At 39.2% G+C, this 20,353-nt stretch overlaps 1 protein-coding gene across 1 annotated transcript in view; it reads left to right on the top strand.

Moving 5' to 3' along the window:
• The window catches only part of CNOT9 (CCR4-NOT transcription complex subunit 9), a 28,189-nt gene extending 13,921 nt beyond the window's left edge, over positions 1 to 14,268 (top strand). The window contains exons 4-8 of the mRNA XM_060107065.1: positions 973 to 1,082; positions 4,629 to 4,738; positions 10,102 to 10,200; positions 10,416 to 10,507; positions 11,933 to 14,268. Coding sequence (XP_059963048.1) covers positions 973 to 1,082; positions 4,629 to 4,738; positions 10,102 to 10,200; positions 10,416 to 10,507; positions 11,933 to 12,101 — 580 coding nt within the window. The 3' untranslated portion in view covers positions 12,102 to 14,268. The remainder of the gene's footprint in view (positions 1 to 972; positions 1,083 to 4,628; positions 4,739 to 10,101; positions 10,201 to 10,415; positions 10,508 to 11,932) is intronic.
• The last annotated feature ends 6,085 nt before the right edge of the window (positions 14,269 to 20,353 follow it).

Raw genomic sequence — 20,353 nt, 5'->3', positions numbered from 1 at the left:
GAAAGGGGAGATTCTGTTCAGGAATCTGCTTTGTGATTTTTATGGCCTTAAAGCACTTAATAGTCATTTTATTAAAGCCTTTCCTCTCTTTGTCAAGTTTTCCTTATAAAATCTGAGTGCTAGGTTGGCACTGACCTTTCGGAACTTTAGAAACATTGCTAAGAAAATTACTTTTAAGTACTTAAAAATGCAAGAGTACTTTCTTAAAATTTTTGGGTGTTGGCTCTCCTGTAAGGTATAATTATAAATTATATAAAGTAATAGACTGATTCCATATTAGTTGCTGAACATATTAGCTTCAGATTAAAATGTTTTTAGGATACTTAGTGTATCTGAAAGCTCTAACCAAAAAAGAGTGTTTAAGCATAACAGATAAACCTTGATAGTGGCTGCTTTATTTTGTTGTCTTGGTTTATAAGATTTTGTCAGCTCCTACCTGTGAATATTACTGTTCACCCATAAACTAGGTGAGGGAGGGCGTCTGGGAGAATCTCTTGGGCCCTTAAGTGCATTTTATGACCTATTTTTTAAAACTTGCAGTTGGATATTTTATCAGTTTTTAAAGTACTTGGTACTGATTACAGGGAAAATTGTGTGTTCTCTTAACCACTTAGTCTAGGCTAGGGTTTTTCAGCCTTGACATTTTGGGCTGGATTAAGTCTTTGCAGTGGGAGGAGGAGGATAACAGGGGACTGTCCTGTGCATTGTAGGATTAACAGCATCCTGGCCTCTGCCCAGTGGATGTCAATCCCTTCAGTATGACAACCAAAAATATATCCAGACATTGCCCCTGGGGGGGCAAAATCACCCCAACTGAGAACCACTGGTCTAGACTAATGACCAGTAACAGTCTTTCCTAGAGATTCCTTGGTCAAGCAGTGTTATAGGCCTTACAGAATTAACCACCTGGGAATGTTCAGAATCCTTAGAAATTAACTCTGGGCTCTGAATGTGATTATTTTTTTCTTTCAGGTCAGCATTTCTTGCAGCACACATCCCACTTTTTTTGTACCCCTTTTTGCACACTGTCAGCAAAACACGTCCCTTTGAGTATCTTCGGCTAACCAGTCTTGGAGTTATTGGTAAGTTGTTAGGATTGTTTTGCAAGCCTGGAATCATCATCAATCATAATAGTGGTCTTAACTTAGGTGTTTTGTCTGGTCTTTTATAGCTTTTGTTCACCAGTTATTCATTTTTGTCTTCAGGGTTGAGTCTGATAAATTAGTTTTTACTAATAAATGAATATCAGAACATTATTGCTCTTACCAAGTACCATTCTGAGTATTGTTAATAAGGCTGTAAGACCCAACATTTGGGATTAAATTCAGTGTGTATGTAGAAATGTTTAATAATTGTAGGGAAAGTAAAGAACAAGAGTGTTGACAAAAAAAGATTATTATGACAGGAGTAAGAATTTGAGTTTGTTTCTTGGTTTGATTTTTCATCTTTCTCACTTCTGAGCTGTTCTCCCATAATTCCAGGGATTTACCTTCTGTTTTACCTCGTTGAATTTTTGCATGCTCAAATTAATGTTTCCATGTACGTTTATTATGGGAGATGTGTCTAAAACGCTATATCAGCTATTTCAGATCTTAGACTCCTAGGTACTAAAATCTTTAGATTTGTGAAATGCAAATACATTCAAGAAGATTTCTTTCCTAAATTGCCCTTCCTTTTTTCAGTGTCTTTTTCTCATAGTTTTTGCTCAACATACTAACCAAATAATAAGAACATCAGTTATACAAACTTTGTTTCGTTTGGTTATTATTTTTATGTTCAACCTGTGTTCACATCCTTATGTTTATAAACCATGAATCAGGAAGTATAATTTAAAAGTTTGGTATTTCTGAGAAGCATTTTATTCTACTTTTAAGGAGTAACTGTTATTTCATACTCCAAATGAATGTTATTATTTTTTACATCTTCTCCCAAGTGTTACTCTAATTAGAAACTTTTTTCCCAATATATTCTTTCCAGCTTGTAAGATATAAAAACGTCTAGTGTAGGATTTAAAACATCAACATGATTCCAGCCAAAAGAAAACACTTGTATTCATTATTCTAATTCAGTCATCCTACTTCTGCTGGTTTTTTTTACTACTGTGGTTGGATGATGCACTTATGTGTTGTTAGGGTAAATGTTGACAGTGGTGGGGGGTGGAAACAGTACTTGGACGGTATTAAGCCAGTTGTCTACCCTTGCATATATTTTTAGAAACTCAGTTTCTCCCAAGTCATTGAGAGAACAAGCACAAGGTGAATGTTTGGGCCTAGACTTTTTCCTGCAGTTCAAGGGTTATCAGACAAGTTTGAATATAAATGAAATGATATATAACGTAGGTTAGAAAATACTTGAAACTGAGTAAAAGTAAAAATACAACATATCAAAATTTGTAGGATGCAGCTTAAAGCAGGGCTTAGAGGGAAATTTGTAGCATTAAATGCTTATACTAGAAAGAAAGAGAGGTCTTCAATCAGTGAGCTAAGCTTTTCTTTAAGAAACTAGAAAAAGGAGCAAATTAAACCAGAGCAAACAGAAGGAAGGAAATGATAAAGACTAGATATCAATGAAAATGTGAAAAGAAAATCAATACATAAAATCAGTGAAACCAAAAGCAGGGTTTTTTTGTTTTGTTTTTTGAGATATAATTGACATATAACATTGTATTCGTTTTTGGTATACAACATGATTTGGTATATGTATATATTGCAAAATGATCAGTACAGTAAGTTTAGTTAACATCCATCATCACACATAGGCAACATTGTTTTTCCTTGTGATGAGAACTTTTTACGATCCCTAACTTTTTAAGATTTCTCTTAGAAGCTTTCAAACATACAATACTGTATTGTTACTGTGGTCACCATGCTGTACATTATACCCCTGGGACTTATTTATCTTATAACTGGAAGTTTATACCTTTTAACCACCTTCATCCATTTCATCCACCCCAATTTTTTATTGAAAAAAATTCAATAAAATTAATAAACCTCTATCCAGACAGACTGATAAAAAAAAGAGAAGACACAAGTTACAAATATCATAAATGAAAGGGGGTACATTGTAAAAGACTCTACAGACAAATTCTTTTCACAAAAACGTGAAAAACTTGGGTGTAAGTCTTACAAAATATGTGCAAAGTCTATAGCTAAAAACTATAAAACAAGGACAAAAGAAATAAAAACCTAAATAAATGCAGAGATACACCATATTCATCAATTGGTTTATCGTTAAGATGTTAAGATGTCGTTCTACCCCAGATGATATATAGATTTAGAGCAATTCTAACAAAATCCCAGTAGGATTTTTTTAATAGAAATTGACAAGGTGATCCTAAAATTTTATCTGGAAAGACAAATGAACTAGAATATGCATTTTTTAAAAAGAAGAATAAAGTTGGAAGACATATACTACCTGATTTCCAGACCTACTGGAAAACTAGAGTCAAGAGTCAAGTGTGGTATTGGAGAAAAGATAGACTTGTAGAGCAGAATGGAGAGTACAGAGATAGCCCCACACAGTTATGGTCAATTGGATTTTTGACAAAGCTGCAAAGAGTATTTAGTGAAGAAAGGATAGTCTTTTTCAATAAATCGTGCTGGAACAATTGGATATCCATATGTAAAGCAATGAACCATGATCTATACCTTGTACTCTATACAAAATTAACAAAATGGATTTTAGACCTACATGTAAAACATCTAAGTGAGATAATAATCTGCCATCTGCAGCAGACCATGTTATAAATTATGGTACGTGCTGTTTAGAGATGTAGCATTTGTAGATTGTCAGTTCTGGTTAAAGTAAATGACATTACTCTCTCCTGAAGTGATTGACCTTAGTTATTACAGGTCCAGTTAACTAAGGCCTTTCATATAAAAGCTAGTGTTGCGTTGGGCAGCTCAGGGAACAGTCATTTGTTTAATGGGACTCTGCCTCCATATATGCAGAATGGAGAGGATATCAGTGAACTGTGTCTGTCACCCGGTCGGTGGTATAAGTTTAGAAACCAACAGAGTAATGGAATTGGGATGAATTTTAGAAATCATTGGTTCAACTCTTATTTTATAAAGAAACAGAGGCTTGCAAAGGGAAGGTAACTTTGTCAAACTTAGGTAAACTAGTTGTGGAACCAGAATTGGAATCCAGGTGTGTGTGTTTCTTGTTTAGGTATGCCCTACAGTGTTCGTGCTCTTCGGGAAAAGAGGGGCAATTAAATAACCAGGAAGTAATGTTTGTTTATGCCTATTGTGAAGTAGGATTCAGACTGACATCGTTTCTTTGCTACCTGGGAATGTGCCTTAATACTGATGTAGAATTCTTTTACCTAAGATATATGGAGAAGAGATGGTGATATTATTGTATGAATGCCTACCAAGAGTGATAGAAAAATTATTTAGATAGCTAAACTGATGCTAACTATATGATAGACCAAACTTGGTACGTGATCTTTTAGTGTTGACTGATAACAGTCAACCTGTGCTTTTCTTCCTCTTTTTTTTTTTTTTTTTTTTTTTTTAATAAACCACAGTTTGTGTTGTATGTTAAGTTCCACAACTAGCTGGATGAACAATTTTAGTTGGAAACCCTGACTCTGAAATAATTTTGTTTGTCCATATTTTCTTTAGGGGCCCTGGTGAAAACAGATGAGCAGGAAGTAATCAACTTTTTACTGACAACAGAAATTATCCCTTTGTGTTTGCGCATTATGGAATCTGGAAGTGAGCTTTCTAAAACGGTGTGTGTTTTTATCTTAATTAGATTCTATATTGTTGACTCTTGGGCTACTTCTTCATGGTTATCATTTTCTGCCTCCCTTCAGGTTTTTTGAAACTTTCATGAATGTTTTTTCTCTTTTAAATAAAAATTGTTATATAATGATGATTTTAAAACCCAGACCCGTCAGAAGAATATCATGTTAAAACACTAAATTTCTCCCTTTCATCTGAACCCACTTCTCACTACACAGGTATATTATTCCAGACATTTTTTTATGCATAATCAAGTGTATATATACTTGAGCTTCTCCCTACTTTGCACTTTAACCATGGATGATAATGTGACTGATATAAATTCTTAACCTCTATTTTCCCTCTCAGAACTCCACTGTCATAGCCCTGTTGTCTTCTGGTATTGAATGTTGTAGTGAAACCTTGGGTCAGCCTAATATTTTCCTTTCATTGGTGAACTTGCTTTTTCTGCGTGGTATCTATAAGCTTCTTTTATAATTTTTAAGTTCATTTGATAATTTTTTTTTCTTTTGGCTGCGCTGGGTCTTCGTTGCTGTGCGCAGGCTTTCTCTAGTTGTGGCGAGCAGGGGCTACTCTTCGTTGCAGTGTGTGGGCTTCTCATTGTGGTGGCTTCTCTTGTTGTGGAGCACGGGCTCTAGGTGTGCGGGCTTCAGTAGTTGTGGCATGTGGGCTCAGTAGTTGTGGCTCATGGGCCCTAGAGAACAGGCTCAGTAGTTGTGGCACACAGGCTTAGTTGCCCTGCGGCATGTGGGATCTTCCCAGAGCAGGAATTGAACCTATGTCCCCTGCCTTAGCAGGTGGATTCTTAACCACTGGACCACCAGGGAAGTCCATCATTTGATAATCTTATATCAGATTTTTTTTCTGGAAGAGCCTACTCTTTGTGTCTCTTTTTTGGTTAATTTTATAGTTTTCCCTTTAATTTGTTTTGGCCTCTTGCTCCAGCAACATCAGTTATGCTGTATTGTCTATTTTTCAAATATATATCTTTTCCCTCTCTACTTTCTGTCTTTAATTTCATATCGTGATTTTTCTCAAGGCTACTTTTCCACGTTTCTGACTATTTTAGTAATATCTTAACTCTGCTTCCAAAGTATGTCTAGTCACGTTGACTAGACTAGTCACTCTAACTTTTAATTCGGTAAATACTGATTGCTGAGTTGGATGTAATGATTTAAATTTTTTTTGTTTTGAATACACAATACAAATAAAGTAAAAATTCAGTTGCTACTACAAATGGGTATACAAACAAATGTAAGTCTCCTACCATAGCCTCTCAGTTCTTCTCCCCAGTGGTAACCAGTATTACTACTTTCTTGTAGAATCCTTCCAGAAATATTCTGTGTATACATGTAGCAGTTTAATTTTGTATTAATATTTTTCCTCTAGTCTCTGCCTCTCACTTCTCATGTCCTTTCAGCTCTTCTTTGAATTTTTTATGTTCTTTGAATTCTTTTTTTTTTTTTTTTTTTTTTTTTTTCCGGACGCGCAGGCTCAGCGGCCATGGCTCACGGGCCCAGCCGCTCCGTGGCATGTGGGATCTTCCCGGACCGGGGCACGAACCTGTGCCCCTGCATCGGCAGGCGGACTTCCAACCACTGCACCACCAGGGAAGCCCTCTCTGAATTCTTTTAAATGTTTTTTAAAGTCCACATTCTCTTCAATTTCCTTGAAAATGCAGATAAGTATTACTTGTTACCCCTGTGTAGGGTATGTCTCTATATAAAGTTTCCCTGTGGGCGTCTTTTTATCCAAGATTGCCATTTGTTTAAAAATAATGGATGGAAAGAGAGATGTTATGAGCTGAAGTTGGCAGCTTTTAAGTATTTTACCTCTGAATACTTTTCCACCCAGCCTGCCATCTAGGGTGTGTGTGTTAGGGAGGATTTAAACCTCTGTCTTTAATTTTCTACTAACACACAAAGAATAAGTGACATGTGATCTATGTTCATGCTTTTCTTCCTTTCTTTTTTTTTAAAAAATAAATAAATTTGTTTGTTTGTTTGTTTATGGCTGCATTGAGTCTTCGTTGCTGTGCGCAGGCTTTCTCTAGTTGCGGTGAACAGGGGCTACCCTTCGTTGCAGTGCACGGTATTCTCGTTGCAGTGGCTTTTCTTGTTGTGGAGCACGGGCTCTAGGCGCGCAGGCTTCAGTAGTTGTGGCTCGTGGGCTCTAGAGCGCAGGCTCAGTAGTTGTGTCTCCCGGGCTTAGTTGCTCCGCTGCATGTGGGATCTTCCCGGACCAGGGCTCGAACCCCTGTCCCCTGCATTGGCAGGCGATTCTTAACCACTGCGTCACCAGGGAAGTCCCTGTTCATGCTTTTCTTCTCTCATTTGTCCCTTAATTTTATTCCTTTCGTTAATTTCAGTGGCTTTCCGGGACCGGATTGGAATGGTTACAACTGTATTCTGTCATTTTTTATTCATAGTTGCCTATGAATAGGGTTTTTTCAAGTTGGCTTCTTATGGCTGGGACAGAAAAAGATTCGTTTCTTCTTTAGTGACATTTCTTCCAGGAGCCCCCATCCTAATGATCCCTCCCCTATTTACATTCCTTGCCCATTACTAGAATTAATTCATCCTTGATGTGTAGATGTTCCCATTGACCTTTACGCTTCAAGTAGAATACTTCTCCTATCCTACGTTTTATGGTTTGTAGTCACTTCCTGGCAAGTCTTTCTTCTTTTGCTCCATGCAAGCAGACACCTCGTTGTGTTCACTTTTTATGTACAAAGCTTAGTCAAACGCCTTGCCATAGTAGACACCCAGTAAAGCAGAGATTCTCAGTCAGAGCTGTGTGGCATGATCACCTGTGAAGTGTTTTTGTTTCTTTGGGTTTGTTTTTTTTGGCAGTGTTAGGTCTTAGTTGCGGCACACAGGCTCTTTCGTTGTAGCGAGCGGGCTTCTCTCTAGTTGTGGCACGTGGGCTCAGTAGTGGCGGCACCTGGGGTTAGTTGCCCCACAGCATGTGGGATCTTAGTTCCCCGACCAGGGATCGAACCCACATCCCCTGTATTGGAAGGTTGATCCTTAACCACTGGACCACCAGAGAAGTTCCTGTGAAGTGTTTTTAAAACATCAATGTCCAGGTCCCATGTCTGACCTACTGAACCATTCTGCAGGGTGATAAAGTATGGACATTTGTGTTTTTTTTTAAATCCCCCTGGGTGAGTGTATAGTATAAGTTATTTTGGAAAGCTGTTTGGCAGTATCCACTATAAACATAAACCTACCCTATCACCCAAAAATGTATACCCAAGAAAAATGAACTCTCGAGAATTCCCTGGCAGGCCAGTGGTTAGGACTGCACGCTTTCACTGCCAAGGGCCCAGGTTTGATCTCTGGGCAGAGAACTAAGATCCCACAAGCCACACAGCACGGCAAAAAAAAAAAAAAAAAAAAGCTCTCATAGGCATTAAAAACATATATAGGAGTATTTATAGCATTTTTACTCATGAAGGATAAATTGTAGTATAGTTACAAAGTAAACTACACAATAGTTAAGAAGCATGAACTGCTGATACATGCAACGTGACTGATATTATGTCAAGTGAAAGAAGCCAGATATATATGAGTTCCTACCATGTGACTCATATATGTATGTGAAATTCAAGAACGGGCAAGAACAGTCAGTGAGGATAAGTCAGAATAGTGATTACCTCTCAGGGGAGGATATTGACTGGGAAAAGGCACAAGGGAATCTTCTGGGGTACTGGAAATGTTCTGTATTTTATTTTATTTAAAATTTTTATTTTATTTCATTTTTATTGAAATATAGTTGATTTACAATGTTGTGTTAGTTTCGGGTGTACCACAAAATGATTCATTTTTTTTTCTTTTTTTACATTCTCTTCCATTACAGGTTATTACAAGATATTGAGTATAGTTCCCTGTGCTATACAGTTGGTCCTTGTTGGTTATCTATTTTATATATAATATTGTGTATGTGTTAATCCCAACCTCCTAGTGTTCTGTATTTTAATCTGGTTGTGGTTCACAGATGTGTAGGAGATAAAAATTAAGATACACTTAAGATTAGTGCACTTTACACATTTTACTGTGTATATGTTTGTATTAGTTTCTTATTGCTGCTATAACAGATTGCCACAAGCTTGGTGGGTTAAAACACCACAAATTTATTCTCTTACAGTTCTGGAAGCCAGCAACCGTAAATCAGTTTAACCAAGCTAAAGTCAGGGTGCCAGTAAGAGCAACATTCCCTCTGGAAGCTCGAGGAGAGAGTCCCTTTCCTTGACTTTTCCAGCTTTTAGAATTGCATTTCTTGGCTCACTGCCCCCTCTTCCATCTTCAAAGCCAGCAGTGTAGCATGGTCAAATCTCTCTCTGCTTCGGTCACATCACCTTCTCCTCTATTGTCAAATCTCCCTCCACTTTCCTCTTTAAGGACACTTGTGATGATTATATTTAGGGCCCACCTGGATAATCCAGGATGATTGATCTTCCCCTAAGATTCTTAACTTAGTCACATCTGTAAAGTCCCTTTCGCCATATAAAGTAGCATCCCCAGGGTTTGGTGATTAGGACCTAGATATCTTTGGGGGCCATCATTTAGCCAACCACAATGTTATACCCCAGTAAAATAGTAAAATAAAACGAACAGTTCCCACAGTTGATTCTGAAGAGCAGCTGAGGAAGAGAATCATTATAATAATCATTTGACTTGAATTAAACTAGTATTTTTTAATCCCATCTATGTAAGAGTTAATGAGCTTAAAGTGAGTATATTCTTTATTACTGTTGGAACAATTTTCGAAGGGAGGCTTAAAAGTCTTATTTTCTTTAAGATCTTTTAAGAATAAGAAAAGCTTTACCTAACTCATTCGGAAGAGATGAGGCATAGCTGAATTGCTAAAATCATCTTGGCCCATGGAAAAGGGAAGAGGCTCTGTGTTTAACTAGGTCTGATCTCAACTCTGTGAGTTAGTAGCTTTGTCACTTGGGACCTTAACCTGGCAAGTTATTTATTAACAGTTATACCTGGCACATAGTAGGTGTTCAGTAACTGAGACAGTCTCTCTGTTTTTAAGACTCTGATAATTACCTACCTTTTATGTAAAATGAGAATAACAATGGTACCTACTTCATAGGTTTGTTGTGAAAATAAGATAAGGCATGTTATGGCTTAAGGAAAAATTCCAGCACATAGTATATGTTCAATATGGTAATATTTATTAATTTTTTTGTACTCTGCGTGTCTCGTCAAGTAAGTTATATAGAATGCAAGGGTATTTGCTTAGTTTTCTGCTTATGGTTATTCCTGGGAGAAAAGTAGACAGTTGGAAGACAAGTCTGAGCAACGTTTTTGGACTCCTTAATTTTGTTTTACTCCAGGTTGCCACATTTATCCTCCAGAAGATCCTCTTAGATGACACTGGTTTGGCTTATATATGTCAGACATACGAGCGTTTCTCCCATGTTGCCATGATCTTGGTGAGTTCTTTCATTTGCCTTCTTTGTAACTGCTTCTGATCACACAGCTTAGTCGCTTTGCAGTCGACACTGAGCTGCTTCAGTCTCCCAACTAGAAATGACAACTGTGGAATCTTGTATAACAGTTCTTGCAATATCTGATCTCTGATATCAACTCGGATTATTTTGTGTTTTGTGTGTTTTTTTCCTATCCCACCTCGTTTGGGGGGAAACAGGGTAAGATGGTCCTGCAGCTATCCAAAGAGCCTTCCGCCCGTTTGCTGAAGCATGTAGTAAGATGTTACCTTCGACTCTCAGATAATCCCAGGTAAACATTTATAGGATTCATAGGACTTAAATACTCTGGTGAGTATTTCAGGGGAAATACTCTGGTGAGCAGTTGCCCCATCTCATGGCATAGCTCCTATGTCTTTAGGACAGGGAAGGGATAAAACTATATTTAGCTTGTCTGAGACAGACCTTGATTAATTCCTTTTAAAATCTGAAGTGCTGAATTTAAAAATCCATCAGAGTTTTATCTCCCCACTGGAACTCCGTACCCTACTCTAAAATTCCAGAGAGTTCAGACAGTGAATCTTATGATACATTACTCCTGTGGTTTGAGCTTTCTGTTGCTACTCCAGGTGGTCAGAAAGAAAAGTATACTTTCAAAGGTCTCTTAAGAAAGGAACAGGCCCAGAGGGCTCTTGAATTATATTTCCAGTTCTCTTCCTGTAAAGTCCTTGAGCTAATTATTTTATCTCCCTATGTTCGTAATCTTTCTGCCAGAAATCATACATTGTAGATACAACGCGTTTTAGAAATATTTAACCTTTTGCTTTGTAAATCCATAATTCATGCTGAAAGCCACTTGCTCAGATTCTGCTAAACCACATAATGGGTTGATTTCTGTGTTCTTAGGAATGAGGATAACTTGATTTAATGTGAACTCAGCCTCCTGCCACTGAGGTTATTTAAGTCCTAACTATTTCTTTGACCATTTTGTCCTGTTCTTTAGTGGTTCCTGTTTTCACCAAAGCTTGAAAATATGTTTATTTAAAACTCTCCTTGTACAAAGAAACTAGGCTGAGTACAAAAGCTATAACTTTTTTTCAAAAACAGCCTTATAAATAGTTAACATTTACCTTTTTGAGTTTTCAGATTCGACTTTTACCGGTCATATTTTAAAGTAAATGAAACATTTAAAAGTTCATCTGATAATAATGTTACCATAGTTTTGTTTTTACTGCTCATCTCTTATTAAAGGTTTTAACTATAAAACTGAAGCTGTTTTTGGAAAGACACAAATTCATATCAGTTTAAAGTTCATTAGTTTATCATACTATGGGTGAGGTCATATCCCCTGTTAATGTACTGATTTTGGAATATTTCATTTACTATATAATCCATATATTTCCAACATGAGTATTATGACAGTGTTTACTGTAATAAATCAGAAAGCAGTTTGAATTGAAGTAAATTATTGCACCATTTTATTCCATTTGCTTTGTCACAAAATTCTACATTGGGGCATCATTCTGAAAATGTTTGCAGACAACAGATCCTGGAGCAATCTGAGCCTATGCCTAACATAAGCTTTAAAGAATTTTAATGGCTTCTTAAAGTACCTTGACAGAACCATAGATTCCCAGGATTCTATGTATTTATATCTAAGAAAAGGGCTCTTCCCTGTCCCCCAGATGTGGGTTTATTTGTTTGGTCTCCCTGGTCGGTTTGTTTATTTCTGATGTAGGGCACGTGAAGCACTGAGGCAGTGCCTCCCTGACCAGCTGAAGGACACGACCTTCGCCCAGGTGCTAAAAGATGACACCACCACTAAACGCTGGCTTGCACAACTCGTGAAGAACCTGCAAGAGGGCCAGGTCACCGATCCCCGGGGTATCCCCCTGCCCCCTCAGTGATCCTCCCCCGTCCCCTCCCACTACTCCCCCAAGTTGGGGAAGGGAGGGGGAACCTGCGAGGAATACAGCTCAGGTTTTATCGCCGACTGGGAATAGACGACCTCAATGCTGAACTGCACTGGAGAAAAGGGGCACGGTACCCTTGCTGAGGTGTATGAGCTGCCATCAGGCCGCCCTGAGGACCTGGGCTCCCTCTGCTGCTCCCAGGAAACGGGCTCCTGACACAGTGTTCTGCCACCACAGCCAAGGAGGGTGTCGACACCAGCAAATGCTGTATTTGCAGCATGCCCAGGATGACCGTTCTCCCTCGCCTCTACCCAGCCACTGGCAGGGAGGGGAGACGGTGGTAACAGCAGCAGCACTCTAGGCACGGTGAACACCTGGGACCAAGCCATGTGGCGTTTTCTTAGTTTGCCTTCCTGGAAGACTCAAGATGTGTCTCTTCATCCTCTCTCTCAGTATTTGTTTACTTTGGTTTTTTGTTTTTAATCTCAGAGAGAGGCGTATTTAGTGGACACAAGCTGTAATATTCAGCAAAACTTTGTCAGTTGGTACCGTTTACAAGTCTGTTAGATGCGTAAGCTCAATAAAAAGTTGGTCTGGGCATTACATCCCCTCTAGCAGGCCAGTAGCTGCATGAGCTGTTGGGAGGAATGGGAGGCAGGGGAAGGATATAAAGCCAAAGGACAGCAGGAACCCACCGCCTGTTTCCCTTCCCTTTCCCATTCTTTTACCCCTAGTTCGGGATGCCATAAGGACCTTAACCTTGCCTTTGGCTTTAGCTGCTAGCATTTCCAAATCTCTGTGCTTTTCCCTTCTTCACTTCCCTCCTATTAAACTTAAAACAGACGTCTTAATTCATCAGGCTGTCCTGGAAGGGTATTGTATCGGGGGAGGAGAGGAGATGGTGGACGTCACCTTCAATTCAAGTCCTCAAAGGTATTTTCTAGATGACTTTTAAAAGGGAGGTGTCTGTGCTTAAGATGATAGGTTACTTGATCCTATTCTTTGCCCTAGTGTGAATGTACAGTTCCATCTGTCTTCACGATTGTACTTGAAGCAGTATTAGCTGAATGAGTTAATTTTATTCAGATTTAAGATAGAGGGCTGGACTCTGCTTGCTCACTTATTCCATCTTTTTTTTTTTTTTTTTTTGACACATTCCCTTTTGGTCTATGGGAATTACAGGGTCGCCACTAAAATATTTTACACTTTTTCATATTGTGTCAGAGAATCCCCCTTCCTCCTCTGGAGCTTTAGGTGACTCTATTCACGATCCAGAGACTTGAATCTGCAGTGTGAAATGCCTTGCTTTCCCCCAGTCCTTCCCCCTGCCATCACCTGCTTTCTCTGTCTCTAATCCCCATCTCCAGTCAAAGATGGGATTATTAACCCAACTAGAGAGAGACCGAGTATTTTTGGTCCACATCTCACATGATTGAAGGTGTCCCTGAATACGTTTGGGGAGGGTTTATAAGGGGCAGGCTCAGAGAAACCTTTGCAGAGGCAGTTTTGCCAACCCAAGGGCTCTTTCAAGCCGACTTTCACAAAGGGAGCCGGCTTGTTAGTTGGCTTCTGTCTCTTTAGAGCCAAGAAGGTAGTAATTAAGTAGCCTAGATGTAGAAAGGGTCGGATAAGCACTTATTCCCCTGCTTTCCAAAATGAAGAGGAGAACCAGGCCAGCTCTCACTAATCTCAAGCCTGAAGAGAAGAAGTCTTGGAGAAATCAGAGAACAGCATGGACTGGATAAATGTCTTGACTCCCTTCAGCCCATAGTTTTGACGTGGAGAGTCCAGCTAGGGTAATCCTGATTTTTGCCAACCGCCTTCCTGCTGAGCCAAAGTTTTCTCATTCCCCCTTGTCTGGGGAAGCAGCTGAGGGCCAGGCCTTGCTCCCTGAAAAATTCTCTTCTCCATCTTTCGGTGCATTGGCCATTGTACTGGGCCAATGGTATCTTAATTCTTGTACCATCTATTCTCAGCTGGCCTTGGACCCCATGTAGGAGTTGGGGGGAGGGGTGGAAATGGGTATTGTTCCTTGTAGTTGATCCTGATATCGTGTGTGTATAAAGAGGACCCCTCCCCCCCCCCGCATTTTCTGTGTTCCATCCTTCTCACTCCCTCAACAGGATTGAAATAAAACATGCTTCTGTTTTTGTAACAATAATTTTTCTTTTAAACTGGAGATTTTATTTTGTCAATATCGAGGTATCTAGGCACTGTAGTCAGATGATCCTCATCAACCTTGCCTCTACCTCTGTTGAACTACACACACACACTGCCAAGAGGGCAGTGATGGTTCCTTTGTAGATAGATCCTTTGGGAGAAGATTACTGATGTATAAAAGCTGTTTGCAAGGCTGAGAGGGTGCCCTTTTTCTGATAAAGTATCTCTTGCTGGGGCAGAGCCTCACTCCTGGCTGTAGTAGCCAGAACAGTACTAGTGTGGGAGAGACTTCTATAAATGAAGAGGTAAAACTTGAAACATTTTATCAAAGACTTTAATATTCATTTCCTTCCAGGGTTCAAGACTTAGAGCACATCTCCAGAGTTGTTTCCATCCCTGTTCCTGGCTCTCAGTGGGACAGAGCCAACCTCTGCTTCCAGCTTCTTTTTTCCAAGGCTTGAGGGCCTTCGTTTCACTGATGGAACAGGGCAAGGAGAGGCATTGGTAGCCTTCAGAGCTTCCTTACTAGCTATATGTATGATTCCCTTGCTCACTATTCCTGCTGCTCAAAGGCTGGGAAAGTATGAGGGGGAGAGGGAGAATACGCAAAGTTAACTGCTATCAAAAGTCCAAGGAAAACATTTAAAATAGGAAACCATAGAATGAAATGAGATTTTTCTTTCCAGAATGTTGTGGAATTTAAATTTTTTTAAATAATACATTTATTTTAAAAGCAGATATAATAGGTAAGTTGAACAACACAGTTAAACCTAGCTTAACTGACATACATAGAACATTGTCACAGAACCAACAGTATACATATTTTTAATTGCACCAAAAGCTTTTACCAAAATTGATCATAGCTGGACCATCAAGTAAGCCTCAGGAAATTTCCAAAATAATTTAAAATAATACAGTGTTCTCTGAACACAGTGGGATTAAGCTAGGGAAAAAAAACAAAACGAAACTGGAAAGTCCGTAACTGTTTATAAAATAGGCAGTAGAGTTCTAAATAACCCACTGGTCACAGAAAAAAAAAAAAGCACAAAGGAAATAAAATTAACTGGTAATGAAGATATGCCATATCAAAACCTATGGTATACAGGTAAAGCACTAAAATATATAACTTTAAACTCACACATTACAAAAGGCTGAAGTCAGTGATCTAAGTTTTCACGTCAAGAAACTGGGAAAGAATAGCAAATTCAATATGTAGAAGGAAGAATGCAGGAAAAAAAACAGTGAAATAGAAAACATGTACAATAAAAATCAGTGAAGCCAAAAGTCATTCCCTCAAAAACAGTAAAACTGATAAACCCATAGACTGATCAGGAAAAAACGCTCAACATTAGAAATGAAAAAAGAGGGACTTCCCTGGTGGTCCAATGGTTAAGAATCTGCCTTCCAGTGCAGGGACGCAGGTTCAATCCCTGGTCGGGGAAGTAAGATCCCTCATGCTACGGGGCAACTAAGCCTGCATGCCACAACTAGAGAGCCCACATGCTCTGAAGCCCGTGTGCCGCAACTAAGACCTGATGCACCCAAAAATAAATAAAATATTTTTTAATGGAAAAAGGGACATCATTCATATCTTGAGAGTCACCAGTATCATAAACTTCCAGAAACCATAGAAAAGGGGAACAGATCTCAATTCACTTTTTAAAAATATATTTATTTATTTATTTGGCTGCACCAGGTCTTAGTTTTGGCACGCGGGATTTTTAGTTGAGGCATGTGGGCTCTTAGTTGTGGCATGCAGGATCTAGTCCTCTGACCAGGGATCAAACCCGGGCCCCCTGCATTGAGAGCATGGAGTCTTAACCACTGGACCACCAGGGAAGTCCCTCAATTCACTTCTTTTTTTTTTCTTTTTTTGCGGTACGCGGGCCTCTCACTGTTGTGGCCTCTCCCGTTGCGGAGCACAGGCTCCGGACGCGCATGCTCAGCGGCCATGGCTCACGGGCCTAGCCGCTCCGCGGCACGTGGGATCTTCCCGGACCGGGGCACGAACCCGTGTCCCCTGCATCGGCAGGCGGACTCTCAACCACTGCACCAGGGAAGGCCCCTCAATTCACTTTTGAAGCAGTATAACCCAGCCACCAAAAACTATCAAAGATATCACCAGAAAAGAAAACCAGGTGCTAATCTCTCCCGGGAATGTTAATGTAAAACTGCCAGACAAAATAAGCAAGTCAAATCTAGCGATATATAAAAATGATAATAGGTCATACCTAATTTGGGTTTACTGCAAAAATACAAGATTGATTCAACACTTGAAAACTAATGGATTCAATTCACGCAATCAATGTATAAGGAGAAAAATCAATCTAGACAGATGCAGGAAAGAACACTATTCAACAGCTATTCATGATTTTTAAAAACTTTGAAAACCAGAAATACAAGGGTATATCCTTAATCTCATAAAAATCTTAACATATGTACGTAGGTAGGTTAAATATAGGTAGGTAGGTTAATTGATTACACACAAATATATATGTGTGTGTGTGTGTAATCACTTTAACCCAAAATAAAATTTAATTATAATTTAAAGAAGTAAAAAGTTTCATATTCATGAAAACAAAAAAAATTTAAAAATAAAAGAAAAATCTTAATAAAAACCCTACAGTAAACCTCTCAATGATAAAATATTGAAATCATTCTCCATGAGATGAATAAGATAAGGATGTCCACTATCACAACTCCGTATACCATTATACTGGTCCCAGCCAGTGTGATTAGTCAAGAAAATAAAAGAAGGGACTTCCCTGGTGGTCCAGTGGTTAAGACTGTGCTCCCAATGCAGGGGGCCTGGGTTCAATCCCTGGTCAGGGCTCTAGCCCGCATGCTGCAACTAAAGATCCTGCATGCCATAACTAAAGATCCCTCATGCTGCAACTAAAGATCCCGTATTCCATAACTAAAGATCCCTCATGCTTCAACTAAAGATCCCATGTTGCTGCAACTAAAGATCCTGCATGCTGCAACTAAGACCCAGCACAGCCAAATAAATGTTTTTTAAAACATTAAAATTTTTTTAATTAATAAAAGATTTTTTAAAAAGAAAACAAGAGGGCCTCCCTGGTGGCGCAGTGGTTGAGAGTCCGCCTGCCGATGCAGGGGATACGGGTTCGTGCCCCGGTCCGGAAGGATCCCATATGCCGCGGAGCGGCTGGGCCCGTGAGCCATGGCCGCTGAGCCTGCGCATCCGGAGCCTGTGCTCCGCAACGGGAGAGGCCACAACAGTGAGAGGCCCGCGTACCACAAAAAATAAATAAATAAATAAATAAATAAAAAGAAAACAAGATTATAAAGGAACAAAAAAAGTGCTGACAACATAATTGTGTATGTAAATAATCCAAAAGAATCTACAGACTCAGGATTAAGTGAATTTAGCAAGGTCACAGAATACAAAGTCAATATACCGCCCCCAAAAAATCAATTGTGTTTCTAAATTTAAAAAAATTTTTTAATTAATAAAAGATTTAAAAAAAAATAAGATTATAGATACAATAAATAGAAAATGAAATTTCAAAAATATATTGTTTATAATAGGATAACAAATAGCTCGAAATATCAATAGATTTGTCAAAAGATATGCAGAATCTTTACATTGAGAACAATGAAACATTCTTGAAAGAAAGACTGACAGGTGTGTGGTCAAATCATGTATAGTCAATTCACCAAATATTTTTCTTCCTTGTTATAGGTTAGCTTCTGTCTGTTGGAAGCAAAGGGGAAACTTGCCTATGTTCTCAGCTATTTGGAAATCTCACTGTGAAAGTTTCACAATAACTTAGTTTTATTTCTTTAAATTGTATATAAGATAACGTTAGATTTGAGAAGCATTTTTAACCCTAATGAAATTTCCGGGATGACTTTACGATCTGACAATAACATAAATGAATACTTTTTTATTTATTTATTTTTTTTGCGTTACGTGGGCCTCTCACTGTTGTGGCCTCTCCCGTTGCAGAGCACAGGCTCCGGACGCGCAGGCTCAGTGGCCGTGGCTCACGGGCCTAGCCGCTCCGTGGCATGTGGGATCTTCCCGGACCAGGGCACGAACCCGTGTCCCCTGCATCGGCAGGCGGATTCTCAACCACTGCGACACCAGGGAAGCCCAATGAATACATTTTGAAAATTAAAAAATTGAAATGCCTTAAATGTAAAAAAAAAAAAAAAAGACAAAGATGAAGACATATATCGACTCCATGGATTGGAAAATAATATTGTAAGGATGACAGTTCTCTCAAATTGATCTGCTGGTGAAACTCAATTCTAAGTAAAATCCCAACAGGTTTGTTTTTGTGAAAATTGACAAGCTGATTCTAAAATTTGCATGGAAATGCAAAGTGCCAAAACAGCCAAGGCAATCTTGAATAAAAATGAAATTGGAGTCCTTCCACACCCAGATATCCTCCTTTAACTTTCAACATTTTAGTACCACCTTTCTGAGATATGGCTTATAAATAGCATACACTTGTATTTTGTGAATTTTCTGAAAGTTTTACCTCTTACGCCCTTTGCATTTACACCCTTTGCATTTTTAGTTCTAAGTTCTATCATCTTGTTCTCTGGTTTATTTTATACCTCCTTGTTCCCACTCCCCTTGGTGGTTTTGGTGGTTTTTTGTTTTTGTTTTGGGGTTTTTTTTGGTTTTGTTTTGTTTTGCTGGAATGGAAGAGTGGCTACATATTCTGTGGTCTTTTGAAGTTATATATCTTGGCTTTTAATTCAGCAGGTGGTCTCATATGATGATTTTTTAGATGGAATTTAATATTTTGAGTTGCCTTTTTGACCAACAAGAAGGGGGCTTTACTTCAGAAGTTAGAGTAGTTTGGTTGGATGGTCTGGGAAAGAGGTCTCTGAAACCCCAACCTGACTCCTGAGAAGCAGAGAAGTTTAGGGCATCTCCCCTGGGTGTCAGGAGGAGAGTTTAGGCTTGCCTGCGTGGCAGTAAGAGAGTGTACTGTTTAGGTCTCCCTCTGCCAGCTGCCCCTTCATTTCAATTTAGGACTTCTAGGCCTTTCCTGGGCATGGTTCCCAGAAAGTCCCTCTGCTGCTGCTACCCTGATCAGGTTTCTGGATCTGTTAATAATAGACAACAGTGGGGGAAGGGCCAGGATCATTATGGAAATAGGAGCAACTAAACCAGATGGACAGTTCCTAGGCACAGGGCCCTGTCTGTCTGCTCCCGTCCTGTGTCTGAGGAGCATTCTGCAGTGAACATGTCTTCTAAGCCATTCTTTGGAGCCACATGAACCTTGTGAAGGTCTCCAAGTGCCTTTCCCAAAAATCAGAACACATGATCTGGGGTGCTTATGAGAACACTGAAACAGAATGTTTGAGATTCGAACTCTACCAGAAAACCCTGGGGGGGTGATAATACCCCTCACAGAACACCCAGAAGGGAAGGAGGTTGGGCTGCAATTAGGTGAGGCAAATAGTGACTCAGAGAGGCAAACTGTGTGTAATCCTGGAATGCAGAAGGGGAGTGGGGAAGGGGAAGGGGAAGTATGGAAAAATAAGGACATGATGATGTTGGAGAAGTGGAAATGGGAGAGTAAGACGAGCATGTGAGACAGGACCACTATTAAGTAAAATATGAAATCAGCACAGTTTAAATCTTGATGCCTCCTAATCTTCCTGTTCTCCGTGAATGGACTTCCGTCTTCTGCCTCTACTCCCTGCATACTCCTTTTCCTTTACCAAAACCTGCTCTTAGTACAGTAAACTCAACTTAGGTATAAATTATGAAAGACCCGTAAGGCTTCTGAAATTACCAGTTAATAAAATGTGAAAACATTTTATCATAAAATATAACACAGATACAGAAAACTACATAAAGAAAATGTATAGCTTAATAAGTTATTATGAAGTGAAAACCCTTATTAGCACCCACAACCAGAAATAGAGCTTGGTCAGCTATTTCAGAAGCCAGCTATGGTCCCCATCCCATCACAACTCCTCCCTCCTCCCAAAAGTAACCACTATCCTGACATTTATGGTAATCACTCAGGAGGATTTTATTTTAATGGGACTAACGATTTAGCTATAAATAATCACTGATGGTAGACTATTAGGCA

The sequence above is a fragment of the Mesoplodon densirostris genome, chromosome 8 (assembly GCF_025265405.1).
Source record: "Mesoplodon densirostris isolate mMesDen1 chromosome 8, mMesDen1 primary haplotype, whole genome shotgun sequence".
Classification (NCBI taxonomy): Eukaryota; Metazoa; Chordata; class Mammalia; order Artiodactyla; family Ziphiidae; genus Mesoplodon; species Mesoplodon densirostris.
This window is presented reverse-complemented; position numbering and strand designations above follow the sequence as displayed.